General features: G+C 38.4%; 1 protein-coding gene across 3 annotated transcripts in view; it reads right to left on the bottom strand.

The window, feature by feature from the left end:
- Positions 1–3431: 3431 nt before the first annotated feature.
- Positions 3432–19520, bottom strand: part of Pafah1b1 (platelet activating factor acetylhydrolase 1b regulatory subunit 1) — a 49091-nt gene continuing 33002 nt past the window's right edge. For 2 of the 3 annotated variants that reach the window (XM_038325692.2, XM_038325693.2), the window contains exons 3-11: positions 18771–18855; positions 18458–18532; positions 17497–17703; positions 15744–15912; positions 13729–13831; positions 12716–12944; positions 11109–11210; positions 8677–8833; positions 3432–7161 (exon numbers count right to left, since the gene is read on the bottom strand). In XM_038325692.2, the coding sequence (XP_038181620.1) occupies positions 7088–7161; positions 8677–8833; positions 11109–11210; positions 12716–12944; positions 13729–13831; positions 15744–15912; positions 17497–17703; positions 18458–18532; positions 18771–18855 (1201 nt within the window). In that variant the 3' untranslated portion in view covers positions 3432–7087. Of the gene's footprint in view, positions 7162–8676; positions 8834–11108; positions 11211–12715; positions 12945–13728; positions 13832–15743; positions 15913–17496; positions 17707–18457; positions 18533–18770; positions 18856–19520 lie in introns of those variants that run through there. The other variant, XM_038325694.2, reaches the window with a different exon arrangement.

The following is a 19520-nucleotide window of genomic DNA, read 5'->3' as shown; positions in this document are numbered from 1 at the left end:
TCAAGTCACAGTGGAAAGTGTGGAACTCCAATTCAGCTGGTCCCTACACAAGAAAAAAGATGTATTGGTACAAGCTTTGGGTTCCTAGGACTTGGTGGTCCTTTGGACATCTAATTGTGCTTCATTCCCTTCCCTTGCAGCCAGTAGACTGAGCAACACTCAGGGTTTGGAGAACAGGAGTGCTGCTTTTGCATTTAAAGCCAGTGAAGTAGAGGAAAGAGGTGGCCAGCTAGACAGACCTGAGGACACAATGGCTTGAACATTTTCTCGCTTAATGATGATCAGAAATTACAAAATCCTAGTCTAATTTTGATGTCTTTGATCTCTTAGACTTTCTGAAAAATCTCAGTCTTAATTTGTGGTCCTTCTTTCTTAAGCCAGTCAGAAAGATGTCCCTGATCTTGATGTTAAGTAACATCTGTAAGTACCCATTAATGATGTGGTCATTTGAGTCTAGTGTGCATGTTCCCTAGTGCCTTTTATAATGGTTGTATTTGATCATTTGAGACAGGTCTTTTACAGCCCAGGGTGGCCTTGAAATCACTTTAAAGCTGAGTATGACCTTGCGATCTGATCATCATGCCTTTACCTCCCAAGTGCCTGGTTTATAAGGGGGACTATAATGCCTGGTTTCTTTTGTTCTGAATACACTGGGCACATCACTTCTGGAAAGGAACATCACACAAAGTTGAGACTGCTGTAGAGGAGTTTAATTACCTTTGTGCATACTAGCCAACCGTGGAGGCCCATTTTTCTTGGTTGTTCCCTCAAGCATATTAGTGTTGTTAAGCACCTTTTGTAAAATATTGGGGGGAGGAAGGGATTGCTCAGATTTTTTTTTTCTTCCAGTTTCTCTGTGTTAACAGTCTCTGCTGTCCTGGAACACACTCTATAGAGTCTGGCCTGTCTTGGGTCTGGAATTAAAGTTGCTCCATCATTTCCTGGCTTTTAAAATCTTCCAAAAAAAAAAAAAAGGCCAGGCGGTGGCAGTGCATGACATTATTCCCAGCACTTGGCAGAGGTAGGTAGATCTGTGAGTTCAAGGCCAGCGTGGTCTACAAGAGCTAGTTCCAGGACTGTAACACAGAGAAACCCTGTCTCAAAAAAAAAAAAAAAAAATAAATAAAGACTAAATAAATAATGTGTAGATAGTAGATAATTTGAGTACAGACAATGCATATGTGAACTCAGAGGGTGACTTGGGAGAGTTTGTTCTCCCCTTCCACATTGGGTTTTGGGACTGAATTCAGGTCAGGCTTGGACAGCAAGCACTTTAACCTGCTTAGCCATTTCACTGGCCAGTAAGATCTTTTGACAACTCAAGTAGCAAGGAGCTATTGTTGAAGCCTCTGAGATAACCTCAGGAATTCCTGTATGTCCTATAGCTGAGAATAAAGTTTGTTTTTGAAGACAGGGTTTCTCTGTAGCTTTGGAGCCTGTCCTGGCACTGGCTCTTGTAGACCAGGCTGGCCTCCAACTCACCGAGGTCTGCCTGCCTGAGTACTGGGATTAAAGGTGTGAGCCACCACCACCCAGCAAGAATAAAGTATTTAAAGTGAGCCAGAGCAGCTCTGCACCTGGCTCTATCCGCTGACACCATCGGGAAGCTGGGGGTTGTGGTGGTGCATGTTGAGGCAGAGGTATCACTGGAATTTCAGGATAGCCAGAGGCAGGCAAAGACCATTTCAAAACTACCTCCTACCCCCTCAAAAAGTTAAATAAAGCAGCCAGGTGTGGTGGTGCATGCTTAGTCCCCGCACAAAAAGAGGTGGGTGCCTTGGGTTTCAGGTTTACATAGAGAGACCCTGCCTTTAAAAAGGCCAACTATCTTGCCAGTGAGATGGTTCAGTAGAAATTGTTGCCAAACGTCATTTTGGTGGAAGAATCCATTCCAAATGATCTGACCTTCACATACCGTAGTACGAGTGCACACAAATAATTTTAAAAATTTAAGGGTGACAAGTATTAAGGTTTTTTAATGGTGGTGCTGTCCCTTTAAATTCCAGTGTTCCAAGAGACAGGCAGGTGAATCTCTGAATTCAGCCTGATCTACAGAGCTAATTCTAGGACAGCCAAAGCTATACAAAGAAATTCTGTCTCACCAACCCCCCCCCCCCCAATTCAAACAGCTATTTTCATTCTGTGGCTAATGTTCATTGAGAGGTCTAAGTGACCACATGGAAATGACAACAGGCAGAAACTGGGATGTGGCATCCTGATACAATCTCTGCATAGCATAGAACATGGAAGTTTGTGCAGGGTGTGTGTGTCTGTCAGAACTCAAAACCTCGCAGTGGGACCCTGGATTGAGAGACATCTGTTCTAAGCTTTGATTCAGAAGTTGACTCAGTTTTCATACTTAAGTCTCAGGCTAATCTGGAGGACATGTTCAAAAGGCTGGTCAGCACTTGGGAGGCAGAGGCAGGCGGATCTCTGTGAGCTCGAGACCAGCCTGGTCTACAAGAGCTAGCTCCAGGACAGGCTCTAAAAAAAGCTGCAGAGAAACCCTGTCTCGAAAAACAAACAAAAAAGGCTGGTCAGTACTGGCTCTTAGTAGGTTTTAGTAGGTGGGGGGAGGGTGTTGCTAGAATTTGCATGTCTAATGAATTCTCTGGGGATGATATGCTGGCTCAGGAACAGAACTGCTGTGAGCAGTTAGTTCATGCCCACACATTTCAGTTTACACCAGACTAACCAAGGATGGATGTGGCATCGTGGACACAAAGCTATTTTCCCTGCCTTGAGAAAGAGGCCAATGTGTGTTTTCAAAGTCACCACAATAGCATGATATTACATTTAGAATAATCAGAAGAGGTCAAATCCAATGTTAGGCTCTTACCAGTTAAGCAGAAAAGCTGGCAAATACATTCTTGCTCAGCTTGTCTTGCTGGGAAGGCTCTTTCCAACAGGAGGTGGTGCTGTTGTACTTAAAAGGCTGAAGATAACCAAGGATATGCAAGAAGTCAGAGCATCTAGAGCAGTTATGAGCAAGAAGATGTATTTTGGTAATTTCATAAACTTAAAACATTAAGGATATTTACAACTCCAAGGAAAGAGATGCTAGATAAAAGGCTCACCCAGAAACAAAATGGGCAGAGACCTTGACTCTGGGATTGAGTCTAACGGAACAGGCAGCTAGAAGGGAAGGATGGGACTTAGCTACACAATGCAGTCCTAGCTTTGTTCAAGCCTATTGCTACAAGACCCCTACTGTATGCTGCTTCCTCCAGATAGACAGTAGACAACAAAATAGTACCAACCAAGCTCCCAAAGGCTCCGAAGCCTATGGCCAACTATATCTTGTTCTGTGCCAAAAAAAAAAAAAAAAAAAAAAAAAAAACCAAAACACCACACCTCACTTCCTAAGATCTTAAGATCTGTGCACAACACAGTCCCATCCCCAATACCCATTGAAAAAAACCCAGCACATCTAGTTTTATAGGCATTTAATAGTTTACCAATTGGTACAATAAGATTTTTAATATGCAGAAAACATGAATAAATTTTGTTTTACACAGTCTGAGAGCAACAAATCTTACTGTAAAACACAAGAGCAATATTATATACATTCCTTTACTGATTTTTAAAATTGTGTCGATATCTTCAGTGAACTCTTACAATCTGGGGAACTGTTTCCTCCAATTACCACCTCCGCAACGTTCATATGAAATCAGCGCTTGCCTTCATGTCAGTGTCAGGATCAACTTCTACCTCGTAGAGTTTGTGTTTATTTCTAACATCTTCAGAGTGAGCTTTGGGGAGCCTGAAGGATAGGCAGGCGAGAAAGCAGCTACTTACATGATACAGTGGAAGGATTAAAAAGGCCAGTTCCAGTCGTGACTTGTCAGTCAAGCGTCCCCAGCCCACCCCACCCAGCCCACTGGAAAAACCCAAAACCTTTCTTCCAATTTTGCCCATGTTGCTTGTCTACCAAGACATTCTTTGCACCATCTAGATTAACCAACACATTTGAGTTTATTTATATACAGCTGGACAGCAGGAGTAACCATTTTAAGTGCCTTTTCCTTCTATTTCAACTTCAGTTGCTTAAGGATTATCAAGCCACCACTGCCAACAAACAAAATGTCCTTATTTTTAAATAGTTTTTCTTTAAATTAAAAAAAAAAAGCAAAAAATTAAACTTTTTAGTGAGTGGTATTATCTGGAAATTCACATGGAAACAGAAAGAGGCAAACAGGATACTGGGCTTGGTGAGCCTACAGCCAAAGCTTCCAAAGGACTACAGTGCGCCATGGCCCAGGACGGATTGCTAACACTAGCAATTGTGGGTAATGCTCTAGGCACACCATTGGTCACACCACATGCAGACAGGACGGTCTTGGTTTCCTAAAGTGCAAGATGCCAAGTCAAAAGCAACTATTCTCCAGGCCATGTCTACACAAACTTCTGCAGCTTGCACTCTCCATGCGGTTGGGACTTTTGGGCACGCTGTGCTATAGGTGGCACTGGAATGTCTGTTTACACAGTCAACAATCATCCTAGGACACAATTCTACCGGCTTTTTGTTTCTTAGTAAGTGGCGAATCTGACTGAGAAAGTAACAAAGCAGCAGTGAACCGCTAACTAATTCATAAAGTCCTCTACTTATAACCCAAACAAGTAATTTTATCATTGTCCTTATCCCAGGCAAGGCACAGGGTTAGACAGCAGAGAAAACAGTAACATAAAAGTAAGGGCATCAACAGGGTAGTGTCAAACAACAGTGCAAGAAGCCTTTGCAAATCTGATGCCAGATGTGGATGTTGCCCCCTCCCCCCACCCCCTTCATTACTCAAACAGGGCTCCTTATGTTTGGATCCAGCTGTGGACCATCCCTGAGATTCATTGTTCGCTGCTGCTTAAGTGGAGGATGTCTGATAACTCAGCTAAGCAGCAGGCTGTGGTGATCTCCCAAGTAAGGACAGCTTTGTTACAGAGCACTCCCTCCTCCCTTGTCAGTGAGTCACTGCGGCAGGGGAAGAAACCCAGAACAGCAGCTTTGCTCCTCTACATTGGTACCATTCTTTACTGTTTCTATAAATGATGTCTAGATGTTGTGGCTTACCCTTAAAACAATTTATGTTGCTACATGCTAAAACTGAATTAAAAGACAAGACATTTAAACACAAACAAATGTTAAGATGCACCATTTCTATGTATTTATATTCTTGAAATAGGACAAGAAATAGCAGCAAATGAGAACAAAGATATTTTCCATAGCTTTTGGAGAAAAATCCAGTCGGAACAGCTAAGGTAAAAAAGACTTCAATGTAAGCAGGGGTGTGAGGAAATGTTGCCATTAAAACAAACCTACAGTGTTTGCGGAATCAAGATTGAGTTTTTGTCCTCAAAAATAGCCATTTAATTCTCAAAACACTTTTCCTTTCTAGAGACCTGTCTGAGGAGTATTAAGAGCAAACAAGTGGATGAACAAAAGGACACATGCTAGACATTAGGCTGCTCCTAGTGATCTAACCTCTGTGTATATCTAAAGGATATCAACTCTTATCTTTAGTCCTTTCAGGAATCAAATTTCCTTTAAATACTTAAAGGGACATTAAAAAAATCATATATTACAAAAATGAATAAAAATTATCATTGTTAAACTGTCACTGTTATTTCATTGTTTCTGTTAACTTTTGAAACTGATTTTCTTAAGAAAAAGTTGGTTAACTAGGCAATGGAATTTTTTATTAAATTATTTTATGATAATGGAATAGTGTTCCAAAAGTCATGGGCAAAATTCTCTTAACGCTACTGTAGTAACTTTGGATCAAAATACACAACATATCAGGGATGTATAAAGGAGGTGACTTTCTTTTAGCTTGGAAAAGCCCCTCAGAGCCAGAAGCATCAAAAGCATGGCTGTGGTTGGTACTCCACAGCAAGATTTACTCTACTCATATGATTTAGCACTTCTTCAAAAATTCAAGACCCAACAACATGGAGGTTGTATGTGTGATATACATATATAGACATATCCACTTACAGATAGGTCCATATACTTAAACATTTACATATAAACAAAGATGAAAAAACCCAGTTTATTTCTATGTACGCTTCATCAAACCCTGTCACTTTATATAATTTTAAGCAAAGCAGTTCAGGTTCATGTTGGAAACCGCTGTTTTTCTTGCTCCTTTAAATGGGCACGCAACTTTGTCAGCATCTGTCATTCTGAAATGCACATTGCACATCCCTAAAAACATCATAAACACAGTGATTTATCTGTACCATGACACTCAATGGGAAGATCAAATTCTACTGGGGAGTCACATGACTACACAGTCCAATAGTATGGAGAATACAACTTGAAGTATGTCTAGTGTGGAGAGAAGCTTAAGAGTAGGACAGTGTTCTCCTGACCTGTTTACAAAGCAGTAAGACCCAAATGAAAAAAAGGATTCACTATTATTAGCTGCTGAGATTTTCCTTGAGAGTTACGATCATTTTCTTACATAAATATACCACTAGCCTTTGCTTGATAGGCTGCCAAAACAAACATATCCTATTGATTTGGCAAAGGGGTCATGACAAAAACTTCAATGTGTAATCCCCATTAATTACACAGATGGAGCAAAAGATTCTGAATTGTAGTCTTATTTATCTAACACCCTTAAAGATTTATTAAGCACACTTAAGTGATGTTACATAGATACACATTTCAGAAAAAGCCCTAATAACCACAACTTTTCCCAAAATGAGGCCATCAAGTCAGGCACCAACAGACAGCAGGAAGAAAAACAATAATTAATAATCCAACATAAAACGACACTGTCAACTATTCAGTTTAGTGCCCTAGTTCAATTTATTCAACTTCTGCCCTTGTAGGCCTGGTGTGACCAATGCCAGCCCAGGTTTTTAAACCCTATGGTACTTCTAGACAACATATGTAATTTACAGTATACAATTTGGATTCACCATGCATGAATACTTTGTGTGTAACATTTAATAAGCTCAATCTACATCCAGAATAATTTACATGAAAGGACAATATTTATTTAAACAGAGCTCAAATGGGGTAACCATGGTATCATCAGAGTGCATCCAGAGGAAAAAAAGGGAGGAAGAACCAAATGAGACTCAATCAACGGCACTCCCACACCTTTACTGTTTGATCTACACTGCCAGTAACCACATAGGGTGCCGTCTTGTGGAAATCTGAAAGAGAAAAGAAAAGGTGTGTTTTCAAACCATACTAAGCCAGATAAGAGTTTGTTTTGTGTTTTTGGGTTTTTTTTTTGTTTTTTTTTTATAATTTTTGAGACAAGAGTATTTTATATAGCCCAGGCAGGCCTTGAACTTGATTTCTTCCAGTTCAGCTTCCCATGCACTGAAATTCTATGATCATATGCCTCCACATGACTTCCTTTATACACACACCATACTCCTAGAAATTACTGAGCTTATCAATTGGGTTAGGAAAGTTGAAACTCGGGGCTGGAGAGATGGCTCAGAGATTAAGAATACTGGCTGCTCAATTTCCAGCAACCATAAGGTAGCTTACAACCATCAATAATTCGATCAGGTTCTCTCTTCTGGCATGCAGACAGAATACTGTATACATAATAACTAAAAATATTCTAAAAAACAAACAAACAAACAAAAAAACAAACCAACCCAGAAAAGTTGAAACTCAACTCAATATTACAAGTACCATCTCAAACGGTGCTTAGAAATATGAACAGGGACACACTTAGCATACCCACTTACTGAATACTGTACTCCAGGCTTAGTACTAATGTTTTATGTTGACAACTGATTTTCCTGCCTAATTACCAAGGGCCTTATTGTGGTCACCATAAGGTCCATCATAATCTAGTATATTATAATGAATTCATTCTCATGAATTCCAAATGATACTAAGGACACAACACTTATATACAGTTCCCTAAGTTTCTAGTACATGACAGTATTTACTCGTCACAGGAAAGTCCTATAGGTTTTTTGTTTGTTTTTTCTTCAAAAACAGGGTCTTGCCATATATCCTATTTGGAACATGATCATCCTATCTCTGCTGCCCAAATGTGTCACTATGCCTAATTTTAAGTACTTATTCAGAGTGTGTATGTTTGTGGAGGCTCAAGTACAGAGGTCAGAGGACAACTCTCAGTTCCCTCCTGTCATTATCTGGGATATGGGGATCAAACAGGTTTTTGTGCCTGCCACAAAGCATCTCTACCTGCTCTACCTATCTCTATCTTGCCAGTCCTATTTGTTTTTTTCTTGAAACAGGGTCTTGCTATGTATCCCAGGCTACTATTTAAGATTTCTTTTGCTCCTCTTCTTCTGCAGTACTGGTGATTGAAATAGTGTCTCAGTCAAGATATGCTAAGTGTTATACCACTGAGTAACATCCACAGCACTCAAGACTTCTGATGAATTCACAAACTAATAGGAAAGAAAAAGTTACCAATCAAGAGTATGATCACCAAATATCATTTTCACAAGTCTAGTTTCTAAAACCAATGTACAACAGAGAAAAAAGCAGTATTTTTATCATAAGCTTAATTCTAGAAAGGAAAGGTTAAAGCCACTGGTTGGGACCTAAAAGGTTAAAATATTCCTTTTTCTACTTGATCATTCCTTACCTGGAAAAGTTCACAAGGTTATATAAACTGTTACATCTGTCATTCCAAAATTCAAATGCTCAGAAACCTCAAAATGTGTACATACCCAAGGAGGTAACAAAGTGTTCATGCGCATTGAGGGTCTTCATGCATCGCTTGTTCTTGTAATCCCATACACGGAGAGTCTTGTCATCAGCACAACTCAAAATAAACTTCCCCCCAGAATGGAACAGAACTCCACGTACCCAATTATCATGACCCACCTTAAAGACAAAAGGTATTTGACTTATTTAAGTATCATTTGGGACATAATACTTTTTACCTTTTTTTTTTTTTTTTGGTGTTTTGAGATAGGTTTCTTTCTATGTGTGGCCCTGGCTGTACTGGAACTCAAGAGAGCTGCCTGTCTCTGCCTCCCCAATGCTAAGATTAAAACTAGACACTATCAAGTATGAGGCCAGATTGGTCTACAAAGTGAGTTCCAGGACAGCCAGAGCTGTTACATAGAGAAACTCTGTCTCGAAAAACAAAACCTCGATTCTATTTTCGGTAAAAATATGTTAGGGAATAATATTTTCAGGTGTATGACTTTTGTTTACACTGCATTTGGTTAACTGTGAAGCTGTGTTACTGTGCCTGTCTAAAACACCTGATGGCACTAATAAGGAGATGAATAGCCAACAGTGAGGCAGGAGCAAGGATAGGCAGGGCTAGCTGGTAGAGAGTATAAATAGAAGGAGAATGAGGAGGACATCAGGGGCCAGCCACCCAGCTACACAGCAAGCCACAGAGAAAAAGTATACAGAAATAGAAAAAGATAAAAGTCCAGAGGTAGTCAGGATAACATAAAAGCCAAAAAAGTAAAACATCGCACAACAAACAATTAATTAAAAACCGAGGAGCCAAAGAGATAACTGAACAATTAAGAGCATGTCAAGAAGTCAGGCAGTGGTGGCTCACACCTTTCTTTAATCCTGCACTCGGAGACAGAGAGGTAAATTCTGACAAAGCCAGGGTGTCACAGAGAAACCTGTCTTGAGTCCCCCACCCCAGCCCCCCAAAAAAGAGCATATAGAGGAGCTGAAGAGATGACTAAGGAATTAAACACATGCACTGCTACTTTTAGAGGACCGGAGTTTGGTTCACAACACCCATGACAGGCAGCTCACAACTGGGTATAACTCCTGCTTCAGGAGGTTCCAATGTTTTTAGCCTACTCAGGAACTGGCACACGCTAATCCCAACACTTTAATCACACTGACTAGATCACTTTTCTAACATGGTACAAATGAACCTAGAACATAATACAGTTACCTTTCTTTTTCTTTCTTTTTATTTTTGAGATGGGTCTGGACTATGTAGTAGTTCCAGGTAAGCTGCAATTCTACATAGAACAGGCTCACCTCAAATTTACAGAGATCTCTTGCCTCTGCCTCTTGAGTGCTATAAATTTCTTTTATCTTTGTCTTTTAAGACAGGGTTTCTCTACGTAACCCTGGTTGTTCTGGAACTCAATCTATAAACCAGGCTGGTCTCAAACTCAGAGATCTTTCTGCCTCTGCCTCCAAAGTGCTGGGTTCAAAGGTGGTCACCATTTGCTTTTATTAGTGGATTTTCTTTTCCAGTATTTACACTTACTTAGTTTTGGCTGGTCCTGCCCTGCTCCTTTCCCATCTTTCTTCTAACCTTTCTCCATTGTGCCCCTCTGCTTCCAATATTTCCTTCTCATCAATTCTTTAATTCTTTATATTATGTGTGTCAGTCATATTCTACAGAAAGATCTGGTTAGTACTTTTGTTTTAAAAGAAGATTTATTATGTATACAACATTTGGGCTCCATGTATGCCTGCAGGCCAGAAGAGGGCACCAGATCACATTATAGATGGTTGTGAACCACCATGTGATTGCTGGGAATTGAACTCAGGACCTCTGGAAGAACAGTCAGTGCTCTTAACCTCTGATCCACCTCTCCAGGCCCCTGGTTAATACTTTCTAAAACCATGAATTATATAAGACTTGCTACTAGGTTAGCAATATCCACAGATCCACTTGGAGTTCCTTAGCCAAACCAGAATGTCCAATACCCACCCCTTCATATACAGAATCTCCAGTGTTGCTACAACGATTTGAGTACCTTTAACTCATTAAGTTAGATTAATTTCACAACAGGAAAATAAACCAATTAACAAATGTCAACAAAGAAATGACAACTAAAGAATTATAACAAATGGAGTAAAGATGCAAATATCTTAAAAAAGTAAACAAGTCTGTAAGAACATCTTTCTCCTCCAGAGTAGATATTATACAGTGTGCTAAGACCCTCCCCCTTCCAGTACTGACTGGTTTCACAGATTTATTTAATACTGCATTTTATAGAACATCACTCTACCAGTACAATTACAAAACTTTAAGGAGGTTTATAAATCTATACAGAGTTATTTTAAAGTCCTAGAATGGAAATTTAGTAAGAAAGCACAGAGTATCTAATCCACAAAGTTAAAAGCAGCACAATGAAGTATAAAGATTATACGAACTTACAAGAGTCATAAGGCACATGCCAGTACTGACGTCCCACATCTTAATAGTTTTGTCTCTGGAACCAGATAGCAAGAAGGGTCCAGGCTTGCCACTTTTTTTAGTCTACAGAAAATATAAAAATTATTTTTCCCATGCAAACAATAAGGACTTGAACAACTTCTATTACATAATGATATTTATTCCAAATATTACATAAAGCTGTTTGCATCTATTTAAATACACGGCTATTCTGACACTACACCTAGCCTACAATGAAAAACTAACCATGATAAATGTACTGTTTAAGACTTCTGCAATCATGATATTTAGCTAAGTGACAGAGTACTCACTAGAAGGCCCCGAGTTTCAGGCTTGGTATCAAGTCTATGCTCAAAAAGGATTTTAAAGTAATCAGACACACACAGACACACACACAGTTAACATCAAATTTATTATATATTGTATGTATCCACCAGAGGACAGTATAAAGAATTTTATTTAGAATTTGTAATAGTCCAAATGAAGAAATTACAGATAGAAAGTTAATTTAGAGCCAGATGTGGTGGTACACTCCTTTGATCCCCATACTCAAATGTTTGTGAATCCAAGGCCAACCTGGCCTACAAAGTGAGTTCTAGGATAGCCAAGACTAAATAGTAAGACCCTGCCTGGGGAAAAAAAAACATTAAAAAAAATTTGGTGGGCGGTGGTGGCCCACGCCTTTAAACCCAGCACTTGCAAGGCAGAGGCAGGCGGATCTCTGTGAGTCCAAGGTCAGCCTGGTCTGTCTACAGAGCTAGTTCCAGGACAGGCTCCAAAGCTACAGAGAAACCATGTCTCAAAAAAACAAAAACAAAAACAAAAAAAAATCATTTAAGACAGCTTTATTAAGACACAGGCTGATGGCACACGCCTTTAATCCCAGTACTCAGAAGGCAGAGGCAGGCAGATCTCAGTGAATTTAAGGCCATCCTGGGGTCTACTTAGCACGTTCCAGGACAGCCAGGACTGTTACACAGAGAAACTCATCTTGAAAAACAAACAAAAATATAGATAGATAGTTTTTGTTTGGTTGCTTTTCAATTTTTCTTCCATTTTTTTCTGGGAGTGTGAGTGTATATTTTTTTTTTTCCTTTGTTCTGTTTTTGTGACAGGATCTTTGCCTTTGGCCCAAAGTGCTGAAGTTATAGGGCCACCACACCTGGCTTTAAATGATCAATCTTTAGATGATCTCCAATGTCTATAATTAAATCAACGGTGAGATTTTTATGTCTATTTGCGTATATACACAATTAATACCAATTCATGCCATGGCATGAAGATAGAGGTAAGAGGACAACTTGAGGGAACCATCCCACCTCCTACAATATGAGTTCCAGGGATAAAAACTCAGGTCACCAAGCTTGGTGGCCAGAGCCTTTACCTACTGAGCCAACTTACTGGCTCAATAATAATTGCTTTAAAAATATAAAGACAAGTGGAAAGAGCAAATACTCAAAATTCAGAATTCTAGGCTACAGTCTTAGGTACATTAACAAACCTCAGACTGAGAATCAGCAAAGTTACCTAAGGCTCTGTCCTATGGCACAGTAAGAAAATCATACAAAGACATGTAAATCATACAGTACCTCAGATCCTGTTGCTTCAGAGATGGAAGAATATGAACTTTCTGGAGCCCAGGAAATGCATTCTACCACATGTTCATGTTCTCGGAGCTCTGCCTTGCATTCCTTTGTTGCTACAACCCATACACGCACAGTCTGGTCATTGGAACAGCTGGCTATCAGAGTGCCATCTTGATTTGGCCGCACCATACGTACCCATTCTCTGTGTCCTGTAAATGTCTTCACACAGTAGCTATTAATGTAAGTAATAATATGTATTGTGAATAAATAGAATTAGGAAACTTTCAGAAGTGATACAAAATTAGTTACAAATCAGAATAAAGAAAATAGCATTAGTTAGAGAAATTATAGCTTGTCAACAAAATAAATGTAAAATATTGGTTAATAAATAATAGGCACTAGCCAGAAGTCAAACAACACTAGCTAAAATAGGCTGACATGAAATACCACAAACTGACAAAATACAGAATTTAGGTAAACTATATAGAAGGAACAAAAATTTTCAAAACTAAGCACATACAATAAAACTTAAAAACTTCAAGTCTAAGGTATACAGGCTAAGACATATACAAGTCTAAGGTATTTACAAAGGTATATCAGCATAAATCTTATTTAAATTCTAATTTAGACTCAGAGAGATCACCTTGGGAAAAAAACATTAAAAACAAAACAAAAACCAAAAAAAGAAAAAAAATAGGAAACTGACACTGCACAGACTGGCTTTTAAGAATCATTTTTACAGTGCGCATGTGTTTCTTTTAGACAGGAAGTTATTTTTTGAGATGCAGATGAATAAATATGAATAAATTGTTAATTTGGTGCTGGGGATGAAAGCTAGGGCCTTGTGCATGTTAAGCAAGTGCTCTACAACTATGCTACATATCCATCCTTCAACTATATACATATGTCACAGTGATCATTCCAGGGTAAAGATGAAATTACTAAGCACTTACAAAATAATTCTGTTTTATTTTTAGAATCTTTTTGGCTAATGCTTTCCAACTAAATCTACTTACCCAGTTTGCACTTCCCACATTTTTATACTTTTATCCCTTGAGGCAGACACTATATGATCTCCATTAGGCATGATGGCTACTGAAGAGACATTGTGGTCATGGCCTAAAACACATAATACAGCAAAGTATTTAACAGTTAACCATGAAATTTTACTAAGTTATTTTAAAAAACTACAGAAAGCACTTTTACACTGAGCTTTATGTAAATTAGACAGAATTATAAGGGAAAAAAGAGAATAGGAAAAGCAAGATTTGGTCTTCTATTTAAATAGTGGTTGAAATTTATCTTTATTTGATATTGATGTTCAATAGGGGAAATAGTTCATAAAACACTGTTCACATTCCAAATTAGCTACATTTTCTGGAAAACACTCAAGGCATATATTTTTCAAGAAACTTTCCTGTTTTTTTCTTTTCTTTTTCTTTCTTTCTTTTTTTTTTTTTAAAGATAGGAATTCAGTATAAAGCCCAATTCTCCTCAGTCCTTAAATCTGGGATCAAAGGTGCCACCATGCTTAGAAAAAACTCTTTTTTTAGAAACGGGATCTCATGTATGCCATGTTAATCTCAAATTTGCTATGTAGTCAAGGAAACCTTGAACTTTTGATCCTTCTGCTTCTACTTCTTGAGTAATGAAATTACACAGTTTTACTAGCAATCAGGATCAAACTAAGGGCTTTCTGCAAGCAAACTCTTTTGACAGCAGTAAGATACTGGCAACTTACAAAATTTTAGATAACGTATTTACAAAAGAATCTGCCAAGGCTCCTTTAGTAGAATTTATGAAATGCATTTAGATGGGAGAAAAAAACCCCACAAACTTCAATCATACACTCCATGTAATAAGCCTGTGTACTAAGTAACACCAGCTTATCTTTTTCTTTTGTTTGGCTTTCTTGAGACTAGTGTACTGTGCAGCTCAGCTGGGGTTTTGTAATGAAGGCCAGCCTTAAGCTAGTGATCCTCCCACCTTGACCTCCTGTCTACTGTAACTATGTATAGGCACCAATACACCTGGCTTGTTCTTAAGTCACTAATATGCTCTTACATATATCTAAACAACCATGTTCTTTTTTAAAAATATTTATTTATTTTTATTATGTATACAATATCCTGTCTGTGTGTATGCCTGCAGGCCAGAAGGGGGCACCAGACCTCATTACAGATGGTTGTGAGCTGATGGTTGTGGTCGTTGGGAACTGAACTCAGGACCTTTGGAAGAGCAGGCAATGCTCTCAACCACTGAGCCATCTCTCCAGCCCAACAACCATGTTCTTTAAAGAAAACAGAGTCAAGGCAGGCGGTCGTGACACACAACTTTAATCCCAGCACAAGGGAAGCAGACACAGGTGGATCTCTGAATTCAAGGCAGCCTGGAATAGCCTGGGCTACACAGACAAACCCTGCCTGGGGGTGGGAAGTATAACACAGAGCCAGGTGTGGTGGTGTACACCTTTGATCTCAGTACTTGAAGTAGGTAGAAACAGACAGATATCTGAGTTCAGGCCAGCCAAGGCTACAATGTGAGACTCTGTTACCAAAAGACCAAAATGATAAAGGTTAGTATCTCCTATATATTCAGACAATTTAAGTATGACTCACTTCATCTTTATTATTCTATGACATAGATATCACCCCCTATATTTTTGAAATGAAATAATGTATGAACACTTAAAGGTACCACAGCTTTGGCTTCCAGCTTCCACATTGGCTGTTCTCTCGAAAAACAAAGAACCAACAACCTCAGTAAATTAACTGTCCTAACTGTCCTTTTCTGTTGGACTAATCTGACTTGTAGTTTTTATCCAAATATACTTGCAAATACAAATTAGGATTTCACATAAAACTTAAGCCCTCCTAACAAGAAAATCTCTATTATCAAAGTTTATTCATCAAACTTGTCCATCAGCACAAACAACTAGGAGTTAAGTGCAGGGTATCTATACACGGTTAGCAAATTATTTCTTCTTTCAAGTGCCCTGCCAGAAATTAAAGCACCGTCCTCTACTCCTTACCATGCATGGTTTTAATGCATTCAAAGCCCTGAAAATCCCATAGTTTAATTGTCATGTCTGCAGAACAGGAAGCCAGAAGCTTGCCACTGTGGTCAAAGGAAATGTCCTGTACAGAGTCTGTGTGCCCCTTGAGAGTTCGTTCGAAATCTCCAGTCTCATAGTCCCACACCTGTCAAGTGAAGAGAAAAATGATCAACACTAATCCATCACTTCCTCATTTTATATTTACACCCAGCAGCTTAGTCCGGCACCTTACTGGCTAATTAACAAGTAACAAAAAATAATCTGTTAGAAATATCAAATCTTCAAGTACAAACTGGCCTTTCTCAATAGAGAAAACTGAGCTCCAATTATCCAAGTAGACCTTCAGTGTCACATCTGTTAGGAATCCACCACCTAATTATGCTAATGAGAAGGTACAGAGAGTCAAAGCACACTAGTCTGAGAGCAAGCAGTAGACATAAAGAAGGGAATTCAATTACAAAAAAGATGTGTTGGGACAATGACAGGCATTTGTATGTAGAACAGTGAACTGATTTTAAGTTCTCAATTCAACTAGAGCAGTAGAGTGTAGATATTTAAGGAACTAAGGAAAAATTTATACTAAAGAAAAATAAAATACACAAACTACTGCTCAATCAAATGTTAATGATTAACAAAAACATTTAATGTGGAAAAGTCTCATTCTGAAAGGACATTTATTTCTAAAACAGAAATTGAGTTACCAAGAATCAATATTATAAAGAGGCATCACTCAATAACATAATAAATCTTTGTTCTGGTGGTCAAATTGTAGTTTGATTGAAATCATTTTTGTTTTGTTTTTCAATACAGAGTTTTTCTGTGTAGCCCTGTAGACCAGGCTGGCCTCAAACTCACAAATTTCCACTTGCCTCTGCCTCCCAAGTATTGGAATTAAAGGTGTGTGCACTACCACCTCCCAGATTCAGTTTTTAAATTTTAAAGATTTTTAAAAATCTGTTTTTTAAGTCCTGGCTGTTCTGGAACTCATTTTTTTCTTTTCTTCTGTTTTTTCCAGACAGGGTTTCTCAGTAGCTTTGGAGTTAATCCTGAAACTCACTATAAATATAAATATTCAAAAAAACAAAATGATGTAGTTTTTCCTTGACTTTTTTTTATTTTTAAAGCACAGAGACTATGACTATTACAGCAGTCTCCCTTATTCATGAGTGACACATTTCGAAGACTACAGGTGAACCTAAAAACTACAGATAGCATCAAAATATATATACTATACAGATGTACTTATGAATTTATATTACAAAGTGGGTTTTGTTTGTTTGTTTGTTTGTTTTGGCTTGTTTTTAAAGGCAGGGTCTCTCTGTGTAGCTTTGGAGCCTGTCCTGGAACTCTCGTAGATCAGGCTGGCATCGAACTCCCAGAGATCTACCTGCCTCTGCCTCCCAAGTGCTGGGCTTGCCTTTAATACCAGCACTGGGAGGCAGAGACTGGCGGAACTCTGTGAGTTCAATGTCAGCCTGGTCTGTAAGAGCTAGTTCCAAGACTGGCACCAAAACGACACAGAGAAACCCTGTCTCAAGAAACAAAAACAACAACAAAAACAAAGTAAACAAAACCCCACAGAATTTGCCTTACCTGGGTGTGGTGACCCAAGGCTGCAATCACAAGGCAGGAGGCTATCTGTGAGTTCAAGGCCAGTGTGATAGCCAAAACTGTATCTCAAAAAAACAAACAAACAAAAACCATAAAGGAACAAACAAAAAGAACTTGCCTTAATTGTAGCATCTTCTGAAGCAGAGACCATAACACTGAACACAGGATGGAAAATAACTCGAGTGACTGGACTCCTATGACCACTCAACGCATATTTCTCTGGTGGACGGGGAATCCATTCTTTTGGGTCTCGTTTCTGACCAAGAGGACCACCCGACGTAAATTCTTCTTTTGCTTCATTTAGTTTTGATTCTAATTCCATAACCTTGGTGAGGGAACACGAAGTTAAATAAAAATGCAATCTATAACATATTTGAGTTTATTTGCTTTTAGGTAGTTTCTCACTAGGAAGCTTAAGGTAGCCCAGAACTTATAATCTTCCTTTCTCAGCTCCTAAGCGCTGGGGTTACTATGCCCAGCCTGAACTATTTCATTCAAAGACAGTTTTTATTTATATTTATTAACAGAGTAGATCAACGTATTTGCCTTGCTCCCTTTACACCTACCATTTTTAGTGTTTTTTTCCCTATACCAGTTTATTACTTATGTTTGAAGGCAGTAATACAACAAAAGCTAACATTTACTGAACAAGGCACTGATATTTGTCAATGACCTCAATATAGCTAGGCTTGTATTATTCTAACATTTAATGTGAAGAATATATATTTTAGAAATGAAATAGTATGTTACTTATCTTTCAGGCAAACAAAACAAAACAAAACACCTCAGAGGTAAAAATGGCTCATGTGAGACCACATGACCACATTTAGTACTCTTTTTCCAGTGTCCATCTAAGGGCACAAATGATTTCTTAAGCATCAATTTCTCAGTCAGGAGAATGGAGATTCAACCAAGGCATTACTATAGGTTGTATGACCTTAAAATCAGTTTTCATGAAACAAAGGGAATGCATTTTTTTAAAGTTCAAATATGAGTATTAACAGATTAATAATTCATGGTAATGTTTTCAGAAAATTTGTAACAGCACACTGACCACAACAAACTAAAGACTTAGTTACCTTTTTTTGTAATCTAATAACAGATGTCCATTTTTTTTCCAAAAGACCAGCATACTTTTTATCTAATTCTTCATTCTAGGAGGAAAAAGCAAGATCCTTAAAAAAAAAAATGGCTTAAACATGACATCTAAGTCTAATCATTAAATATTTTATCATACAAAAAAGAAAATTAAGTTCAATGCTAAGTAGATCTTAAGAAAAAAATGGCAAGAGTTGAATAGCTGAATTGACCTAACTACTGCAAGCTTAAGTAAAATGCAACCATTAACTATACTATGAATAATTAGAAGACAGTTCAAAAGGTCAAGCATACCATATCTAATTCAGCTTCCTTTTTAAAAACAGAATATGCCTCTTCATAGCCATTTGAACGAAGATAATCTGCTATAGCTCGATTTCTGAAAGAAAATAAATCCAAATGAGTCCTAAAAACACTTCACTTCTATTTGAGGAAATACACTTATAAAATCTTGGTTTTTGTTGTTGTTGTTTTTGTTTGTTTCTTGAGACAGGGTTTCCCTGTTAGCCTTGGCTGTCTTCATTATGTAGACCAGGCCAGCCTCAAACTCACAATGATCCACCTGCCTCTGCCTCTCTCAAGTGCTGGAATTAAAAGCTTGTGCCACGACCACCTGGCTATTAAAAAAATCTATTAAAAAGAGTACTTCCTTCTAAATCATACACATCTTTCTGGGGGAAAAACGGATCACCTCCAAAGGTTCTGAAACATTAGCCACTGTCACAATTAATCTGTATTATTTTTGGACATTTCTGTTTTTATCCCCCTGATGCTAGGGACTGAACTCAGGACACTGTGCATACTAGGTAAAGTATCTCTGAGCTACATTCTCAGACTTTGTCATCTGATAAGTTTCTAACTTACTGCTTAGCTTATAAATTGTGGACATTCCATAGCTGAAGATATTTTCTATACCTAGCTATCAGTTGGCAAAAGTAACCCTCAGTTTTGCTAGTTTACCTTCTCCTAGTATTTGATATACAAAGCTCAAACACTGGAGATTAGAACTGAGTTTCTCTGTGTATCTCTGGCTGTCCTGACCTT

Source organism: Arvicola amphibius, chromosome 4, assembly GCF_903992535.2.
Source record: "Arvicola amphibius chromosome 4, mArvAmp1.2, whole genome shotgun sequence".
Classification (NCBI taxonomy): domain Eukaryota; kingdom Metazoa; phylum Chordata; class Mammalia; order Rodentia; family Cricetidae; genus Arvicola; species Arvicola amphibius.
The sequence above is the reverse complement of the archived record's forward strand: the minus strand, read 5'-3'. Positions and strand labels throughout refer to the sequence as shown.